Raw genomic sequence first — 10,178 nt, 5'->3', positions numbered from 1 at the left:
GTTTTGCGTCTCTTTCGGTGTGTGCATTCGGTGGGCATCCAGCATCTCCAGCAGTAAATCATACAAAGGGACTACATTCTTGCATTTCATACTATACAGGTGCTCCATGCCTTTATTGCTGTGAATGAAAATGCAAATGAGAATAATCAAAATAAACAGGTACTGCACGTGGACTTTGCATTAATAAGAAACAAAGAGATAACTATAAGTACTAAGGGCCTGATTTTCTACGCTTTTTCCTCATAGTCACAGAATGGGAGAAAGGTCTTGGTTAATTAGACTCTGAATCTGTCTAAACCATGAAAACATTTTATCACAGGGAACGGTGACTCACGGTGCCAATGACCCGGGTCGCATCATTGCCACTCAGTCATAACATTCTGTGATGACTTTCGTTTAATACATTGCCACTACTTTACGATGAACATCATGGATTTAGAAGTCTAGCCGGGCTCATGACTCAGGAGGTTGAAGGGAAAATATGAAGACTATCTATTATATATTTGCAGGTGCTAGTGGTACCACTGAAAACAATCAGACATTACCGTTATGATGGCTGAACCGAATGACGGTATATAAAAATGAATGAATGAATGAATGAATAAATACATAAATAAATACTTTTCTAATAGCAAAACAACAGTTAAAAGATTTTTGCTCACCTCATGTGCCTAATGTGAGAGAGGATAAGGAGCAGCTGAGCAAGACGTTTCTGCTGTTGCTGCAAAGAGAGACCTGATTTGGCCATCAGATGAATCAATGTATCTATGATTTTATCCAGAATAATATGAATATGCTCGGTTTCTTCCAGGGTCTCCAAGGTGCTTGATAAAAAAGTATACACACCTGAGGGGAAAAAAAAAAAATTAAAACCAGAATGAGACGGAATTGCTGCCAAAATAATACTGAGCATTTCTTGTGTCTGAAGACGATCCGGGCTGTATCTCAACACACCACCCCTATGCAGATCACAGAAAAATGCTGAAAGCATTGTGGTCCAAAGTGCTTCCATTATCTCAATGTTTTACATACCTTCGTTCCATGTGAGAATCACTAGATCACAATGGTTTACAGGTTAAACATTCATAATTATTCTATGTGTTACGAGAATGAAAACCGGACAACATTCACAGTTATAGGATGTATTACGTTGGCAGACATACAGAATGAAACAGAACTGGGGTATATGGGGTTGAGAGGGAAGGGTCTTGCTTAGATCATGTTTTGGTTAACTGGGTCATGGTGAACTGGTGGTTTACGTCGAGCTGTAGGCATTTTTGAATAGCCAAGTTTCCAAGTCACTTTTAAATTTCTTTTTGTCTGACATTGTTCAAGGTTCCTCTGGCATGGAGTTCCATAGATTTGGGCCAGCATTTGATATAACTCTGTCTCTAGTTTGCGTTAGATGGGTATTTCTAGGAGGCCTTTGTTTTGTGATCTTAGATTTCGTGGGGGGATTGTGTGGTTTAAATGATATTCCCATCAGACCATTATTGTTAGGGTTAATATTATTGTAAATTATCGTTAGAACTTTGTAATATATTCTTGATTGAATAGGTAGCCAGTGTAATGCCATCAGTGCAGGGGTGATGTGGTCACATTTCCTTGCTCTAGTCAGTAGTTTGGCTGCGGCGTTCTGCAGTTGTTGTAGTGGTTTTAAGTGACTTGCCAGAAGACCTAGAAGTAAAGGATTACGGTAATCAAGGTTTGGGAATATTAGAGTTTTGTAATACTTTTCTGACCTCTGTTGGGCTTAGTAAAGGTTTTAGTCGACTCGTGATCCGTATAGCTTATAGAAGTCTGATTAATCAGTTTATTAATGTGGGCTTTCATTGTTAACTTTTTGTCAATTTGGACTCCTAGATCTCTCATTTGAGTTGCAGGATTATTTGGCAATTTCCGATATCTATTCCTGGAGATATGGAATTAGATGAGTTTCGGCTCAACCAAATTATTTCTGTTTTTTGGGAGTTCATCAGGAGTTTCAGTTGCGCCAGTTTTTTCTTTTATTGTAATCATATATGTGGAGATCATTGATGCTGTTTTTTCAAATGAATTTGTCAGTGGGATTTAGCATTGCAGATCATCCACATATAGAGAGAAGTTTCATGGATTACAAACTGGTTAAAAAGACAGGAAATAAAGAGTATAGGATTAAATGGTCAATTTTCTCAGTGGAAAAGGGTAAACAGTGGACTGCCACAGGGATCTGTACTTGGACCAGTACTTTTCAATATATTTATAAATGATCTGGAAAGGAATACGACGAGTGAGGTTATCAAATTGTGGATGATACAAAATTATTCAGAGTAGTTAAATCACAAGCAGATTGTTGATAAATTGCAGGAGGACCTTGCAAGACTGGAAGATTGGGCATCCAAATGGCAGATGAAATTTAATGTGGACAAGTGGCAAGGTGTTGCATATAGGGAAAAATAACCCTTGCTGTAGTTACATCCTGACGCCGATGGAGGAGCAGCTCAATTGAACGAGTGGACCGGATATGTTTGCGGGAATGGATGAGAAGTCCTGGAGGTATGGAAGATAGAGAGTCCCCACTGCCTAAGAACAGAAAGTGATGAGGCCTGCTATTGCTTTAGAGCAGGCAGACTTCCTCTTACTCCCTACCATTTCTGCACTACCTTTGGTTGTTAATCTGTAAGAACATAAGAACATGCCATACTGGGTCAGACCAAGGGTCCATCATGCCCAGCATCTTGTTTCCCAACAGGTGGCCAATCCAGGCCATAAGAACCTGGCAAGTACCCAAAAGGTAAGTCTATTTCATGTTACCATTGCTAGTAATAGCAACGTCCAGGGAATATGTAGATATCTATTAGCAAAATCTGATCTCAGTGTTGTTACTATCCCTTATTGGAGTGCATGATTTCAACACTTGCTTCTACGACATTATAAATAATGATGTCACCAAAAGTACTATCACCTATTACATTACTATGTGAAGGCATGACGCCATCATATTCCCAGTTCAACCTTCTGATAGTCAGACCAGCCATCTTTCAATAACCTCCACTTTGCAGCTAATATAACCATCATGAAAGACCAAGGGCCAAGAACATCACCATCAGTATATGAGAATTGCCTGTTTGCTTACACACAGTAGGTATAGCAAGGCCCAGCTCTGTATGGTTGTGTGCAACCCCTATGTAATATGCTAGTTTGCAATGACCTCATGAGAATTTGAGATTGCCACGATATTGGACATGTGATTCCAAAAAGCTCTAAGTGAAGGCCTGCTCTGTGAGCACTCAGATGTGGGCACTGCCTCAGAAACTGATGAGGCAGTGCTGAAACCTGTATGTTTGCATGCCCATGTAAGACTATGAATCCTATGTATATGTGATATCTTCAGATGCACATGGATGTCAGCTAGGGAATCTGGCTGTAACATGTTGAATCTGTGATTGATGATTGTAGCTGTCAACTTGTAGTTTCAGGACTGTGCCTTTAAGCAGCTGAGCAACTTGTGATGTATTTACTTATAGAGCGTTTGGTTCCATGTCATAGGCCCCTGCTAGAGTTCTAACATACCTAGCGATTATCTTGCCAACATGCGAAGGCTCTAAGGCATAGCCAAGGGTAACAAGTAGGCGCTAGCTATGCCAAGCTATGCACGCAGTTTGGCTGTCCTACACAAATGCTATGGTGAGACATGACTCTTTTTGACTGAAAATCAATATGAATACATTAGGACTGCCACATCTCTTTGTTGTTAGATTTAGTTGGTGTCTCCTTTGTTTACTACTGTCAGTTGCAGCTAATGACCCTCTTTTCACAATGTTGCCTAACTAGGCCTAAGTGGTTTCTGATTCTGTTGCACACTGACCCAGCCCGAGGATCGGTGACTAAAAGATACAGATATGAAAAACCAGAACCACTATGTTAGACTCGCTTCCATGCAATGGGAATGACTAAATGATTGACTAACAGGCAAAATAGCCAACTATGCAATTATGCCTAGACCATGGTCAACAGACTCTTCTGGTACTGCTGGACTCTCAGCAGCACTTGATGCCACTGACCATGAGCGCCTCATCATCCATCTAATGGACCTTAGTCTCTTAGGCTCAGCACTTGTGTGGTTTAAATCTTTCCTCTTCAATAGCACCCAAAGCATATTCCCTGGACAGGCATGCTCTCACCCTCACCCCCTTCTATGTGGTGTTGCCATAAGGTTTCATTCTATACCTAACTCTATTCATCATTTACTTGGCCCCAGTTGTCAAACTAATCAGAGACCTACACATTCCTTACCATGCCTATGCTGATGACATTCAGCTATTGTGCCTCCTTGGATCTGACCCTAGAGGGCACAGAAGCTGCCCTTAAAGGCAACAACTTATAATAAAACTTGTAAAATATATCTGAAGTAGAAAGCCTGTGAGGGAGTCAGCTGGACTGATAGATGATTGAAGAGTTAAAGGGGCACTTAGGGAAGATAAGGCCATCATGGAAAGAATGAATTCATTCTTTGCTTTGGAATTTACTGAAGACAATGTTGGAAAGATACCTGTGATGAAAACTTTTCAATGATGATGATTCAAAAGAATGTATACAAATTCCTCTGAAGCTGGAAGATGTAGTAAGTTGGATTGACAAAATAAAGAGTTAGCAAATCTACCAGACCAGATGGTATACACCCCAGAATTCTGAAAGAACTAAAAATGAAATCTTGGATCCATTACTATTAATTTTTAATATATCTTTGGATCATCCATCATGCCTGAAGACTGGAGGGTGGTGAATATAAGCTGCATCTTTAAAAAGGGCTCCAGGAAACTATAAATTGGTGAGTTCTGACTTCAGTTCCAGATAAAATTGTGGAAATTATACTGAAGAACAAAATCACAGAGGATATAGAAAGACATGGTTTAATGGGACATAGCCAGCACGGTTTTACACAAGGGAAATCTTACCTCACAAATCTGCTATATTGTTTGAAGGGGTTATGTATATAATAGTGATCTGGTGGCTTTGATGTATTTGGATTTTCAGAATGTGTATGACAAAGTGCCCATGAGAGACTCCTGAGAAAATTAAAAAGACACAGGATTGGAGGCAATGCCCTATTCTGGATTGCAAACTGGTTAAAAAATAAGAAGCAGAGGGTAGGACTAATGGTCAGCTTTCTCACTGGAGAAGGGTAAATAGTGGAGTGCCTCTGGGATCTGTACTAGTACGAGTGCCTTTTAATATATCTGTAAATGATCTGGAAAGGGGAACAATGGAGTGAAGTGATCAAAATTTTTAGATGATACAAAAATATTCCTGAGTTGTTAAATCACAAGCATATTGTGAAAAATTGCAGAAGGATTCTTCAAGGCTGGAATACTGGCATTTAAATTGCAGATGAAATCTAATGTGGGCAAGTGCAAAGTGATGCACATGGGGAAAAGTAACCCATACTGTAGTTATACAATATTTAGTTCCATATAAGAAGTTACCACCCAGGAAAAGACCTGGGCATCACAGTGGACAATACTTTGAAATTAGTTTGGTGGTGACAGTCAAAAAAGCAAACAATGTTAGGAATTATTAAGAAAAGATGGAGAATAAAACAGCAAATGTCATAATGCCTCTGTATTGTTCCATGGAGAGGCCGCATCTAGAGTACTGTGTGCAGTTCTAGCTGTCACATCTCAAAAACAATAAAGATTTGAATTGGAAAAGTACACAGAAGGGCGATCAAAATGATAAAAGGGATGGACTGGCTTCCCTACAAGGACAGGCTAAAGACATTGGGTCTGTACAGCTTGGAGAACTGACGGCTGAGGAAGGGATATGATAGAGGTTTATAAACTCATGAGTGGAATAGATATGAGTAAATGTAAATCATTTATTTAATCTTTCAAAAAGAACAAAGACTAAGGGGCACTCCATGAAGTTAGTAAACAGCACATTCAAAACAAATCAGGGAAAATTATTTTTCATTCAACGCACAAGTAAGCTCTGAAATTCATTACTGGAGGATGTGGTTAAGGCAGTTAGCAAACTGAGTTTAAAAAAAGGTTTGGACAAGTTCCTGGAGGAGAAGTCAATTAATTGTTATTATCCAAGCAGACTGTGAGAGCAGCATGGGATCTATTTACTGTTTGGGATCTTACCAAGTACTAGTGACCTGAATTAGAACAGGATACTGGACTTGATGGACCCGTGATCTGACCCAGTACAGCATGTTCTTTAGCAATCACAAACCTCAACAATTGCTTTAAATGATCTCAAGCCCATTATACCTTAACAAACCAAGTTAAATCCTCAAAAACAGAGGTTCTGCTGGATGGAAAAAGAGACCACATTCACATCCACTCCAGACCCTATCAGATTCCAGAACCCTTCACACTGCAAACTGATGTCTCAGAGGCAGGCTAGGGAGCAGTCTTAGTCCAAGAGAAAGATGGCCAAGAATACCACGTGGCATACATTAGCCTGAAGCTGATGCTGTGGAAGAGGTATACTCAACAATTGAGAAGGAGGCAGTTATGTGGGCCTTAGAGGCACAATTAAACTCTGGAATTTGTTGCCAGAGAATGTGGTTCGTGCAGTTAGTATAGCTGTGTTTAAAAAAGGATTGGATAAGTTCTTGGAGGAGAAGTCCATTACCTGCTATTAAGTTCACTTAGAGAATAGCCACTGCCATTAGCAATGGTTACATGGAATAGACTTAGTTTTTGGGTACTTGCCAGGTTCTTCTGGCCTGGATTGGCCACTGTTGGAAACAGGATGCTGGGCTTGATGGACCCTTGGTCTGACCCAGTATGGCATTTTCTTATGTTCTTATGTTCTTACCTGCTGGGACGGTAGTTCACGAGTGTGATGGATTTTGAACCACTTATATGGATAAACAGAAACAAGGAGTCCAATGCATGGGTGATGAGGTGGTTCCAGGCCCTGCAACCCATTCAATTATAAAATTCAACACAGGGCTAGGAGTGAAAACACCAATGCAGATTCCTGTCTAGAGAGGTGTCCCTAGTGCAGGTAGGCCCTCAGCCTGGTAAGGCTGAGCTGAGGGGGAGGGTATGTAAGGGAGTATATAAGAAACTCCCTCAGAACCCCTGGACTGGTCACAGCTATCTGGCCCAGTCCTTCTTATAATCCAAGCCAGCAAGGGATTCTGGGCCCAGGGAGGAAGCCTACAGAGGCCCCAGGGAGAAGCCAGGAGTCCAGCTTATGTATAGCTGACTGTTCTGTTAACCCAAAAGACTGCTGAGGTAAGTGGCCTTTTGCTGTATTTCTCTTTTGCCTGTAAATAAACTGCATGTTTGTGTGCAATCAGCTGAAGTTTGGACTCCTTTTTATACCCCTGGTTGTTTCCTAACCTGTGGCCGCTCCTGAGTGACCAGAGTTCCCCATTCCATGTCCACGGCTCCAGAGGCAGGCTGAGCTCCGATATGTGGATGAGATGATGGCGCAGGGAAAAGGGCTTTAGATTTGTTAGGAACTGGGGAATAATCTGGGGGAGAGGAGCCTATTTGGACAGGATGGGCTCCGCCTTAATTGGGGTGGAACCCAGCTGCTGGTGCTAATATTTAAAAAGGAGTAGGTCAGCTTTTAAATTAGATCATGGGGGAAAGCAGACAATTGCTCAGAAGGACATGATTTAGAGTGATGTATCTTCCAAGGATACACACAAAACAGGGAAATTAGAATATTCCAGTAGAGAGAAAGAGGTAGAGTGGTGAAAGAATCTACACTGCCCGTATCATCTAATAAGCAGGCTGTGGAGAAAAAATAGAATAACGGTACAAACAACAACATATTTTTAAAACATCTGCATGTGAATGCCAGAAGCTTGAATAATAAGATTGGAGAGTTAGAATATATGGCATCATACCAGGATAGAGGCATTATAGGTATTTCAGAGACATGGTAGATAAACACTGGGACACTGTGATACCAGGGTATACATTTTGTCAAAGTGACAGAACAGAGCGAACAGGTGGAGGGTAGAACTGTGTGAAAAGGATGGCATAGCATGAAGCATGATAAAACTCCTGCAGAAATCAAAATGCACTGTGGAATACATATGGCTAGAAATTATAGGTGTGATGGGTAGGCATATACTAGTGGATGTATACTACTGTCCACCTGGCTAAGCTGAAGAAACAGACTATGAAATGCTGGAAGATTTTAATTACCCCAATATTAATTGGGTCAATGTCTCATCCAGTACATGCTGGAGAGGGTAAGTTTTTAAATGCTACGAATGATTGCTTCATGGAACAGCTGGTCCTAGAACCAACAAGAGGTGCAGCAACTTTAGATCTAATTCTCAGTAGAACACATGACCTAGTGCAAGGAGTTACTGTGATGGGACTATTAAGCAACAGCGGTCATAATGTTATCAAATTTGAAATAATCACTGGAGGAAGAATATTAAATAAAAATACTGTAGTAGCAAAAATAATTTAAAAAGGAAGACTAAGACAGAATGAGGAAATTAATAATGAAAAAACTGAAAGGAGCAGTTATAAAACTGAAAGATTTGCATGAGGCATGGGCATTGTTTAAAAATGCCATTTTGGAAACTCTGATAAAATGCATTCCATGCATAAAAAAAGGTCAAAAGACCACCAAATGAATGCCAGCATGGTTGGGTACATCCCACATGTTCTGGATTCATCTGACTGGACGCCAAGATATGAGAAATTACTACTTATCTGATAATTTCCTTTTCTTTATGACATTCAGATGAATCCAGCTTCCCTCCCCTTGGCTGCTGAATAATTGCATAATGATCCTCCTGTGTTCCTTCGTGTTACAGGGGTTACTGGTGAGTGTTATTCAGTTACTGGTAAGTGTTATTCCAGTCCAGACTAGTGTTATTACATTCTTGTCTAAGTTCAGTGTTGCCTGTTGGCTGAGTATTGAAATGATTATCTGTTTTTTAATCAAATTTTTTCTAGTCTGTCCACAGTTGCTTTGGAAGAACATACTGGCAGGTTGATGTCACTGCAGGGTTATATATACTGTGACATCAGTTTGCTCCATCTCCATCTGCTGGTAGAGGTGCATAACCCACTTGTTATGGATTCAACACTGTGAAACTCCATCACATATCCTTCTTGATTCACTTCCAGAACCCACTAATCATTGTGATTTCAGTCCACCTCTGATAAAAGAGAGAGAGGCAATCCCCTATCTCCTGTTCCTGGGGATGGGTCAGCAAACCTTCATTTGGAGGTTTGGAAGGTTCCACTACCCGAGGCTGTGCCACTTCTGGGTTGTCTGGGACAAAAGGACTGAGACCTTCCAAAAGGTCGAGTCCTCTGAAAGGTCACTCCTCTATAGGGTCGAAGACACCTGGATCATCTAGCCTGACCTCTCATGTTAAAGGAGTGTGCTGCATCTGCTTCTTATCCTCCAGCAAATGAGGAACTGAAGATTTGCCCCACTTACTGGCTAGTTTTTCCAACTCGTTCCCAAATAAAAGTGAGCCATTAAAGGGCAATTTGGTGAGGTTAGCCTTGGAAGTTGCATCGGCCGACCAATTTCTCAACCATAACTGATGCCTGGTAGCTACTATAGAAGCCACCCTCTGGCTGAAGTGTGGACCAAATCAGAGTCCGCATGGTTCCATAACTGCCCTGGAGCTTATCCCAGAGTCATCAACCTCCTGGGAGAGAAGCAAACAAGAGTGAGCCACCAAGGAACAATAAGAAGTGATCTGTAAGGTCATTGCCACTGCTTCAAATGCTTACTTAAGGATAGAGTCAATCTTTTTATTATGAGCATCTTCAAGGCTGGGATCCTCCTTCCACGGGAAAAGGGGACTGCTTGGAGACTGCCCATACAAGAGCATCTATCTTCGGAAAATGCACGTGCTCTCTTATTACTGGATCCAGAGGGTACAGGTCTTCCAAAACCTGATGCCCTTTCAAATTAGTCTGTAGGGTGCTCAATCAATTCTTGAATGGCCTTCATCAGGGGGAAAACACAAGAGGCTTTACACAAGGAAACTAAAATGGGATTTCTCTTTGGCTCAGACACGGAATCTGCCCCAGGAACCCTGAGCATTTTCAAGGTCTGGGAAAGAACCATAGCATAGTTCTAAATGGTTCTAATCCTGGAGTAATTTCACCATCCTCAAGAGAGTTAGGATTGGCACCAACATCTGTGTCATTGGGACCTCTATCTGGAAGTCCAACTGCCACTAT

The 10,178-nt window shown here is 41.1% G+C and overlaps 1 protein-coding gene across 1 annotated transcript in view; it reads right to left on the bottom strand.

Moving 5' to 3' along the window:
- The window catches only part of ESR1 (estrogen receptor 1), an 829,643-nt gene that overhangs the window by 94,313 nt on the left and 725,152 nt on the right, over positions 1-10,178 (bottom strand). Inside the window, exon 8 of the mRNA XM_029596558.1 lies at positions 663-846. Within this exon, the coding sequence (XP_029452418.1) occupies positions 663-846 (184 nt within the window). The remainder of the gene's footprint in view (positions 1-662; positions 847-10,178) is intronic.

Source organism: Rhinatrema bivittatum, chromosome 3 (assembly GCF_901001135.1).
Source record: "Rhinatrema bivittatum chromosome 3, aRhiBiv1.1, whole genome shotgun sequence".
Taxonomy (NCBI): Eukaryota; Metazoa; Chordata; class Amphibia; order Gymnophiona; family Rhinatrematidae; genus Rhinatrema; species Rhinatrema bivittatum.
Note: the sequence above shows the minus strand (reverse complement) of the source record. Positions and strands in the feature narration are given on the sequence as shown.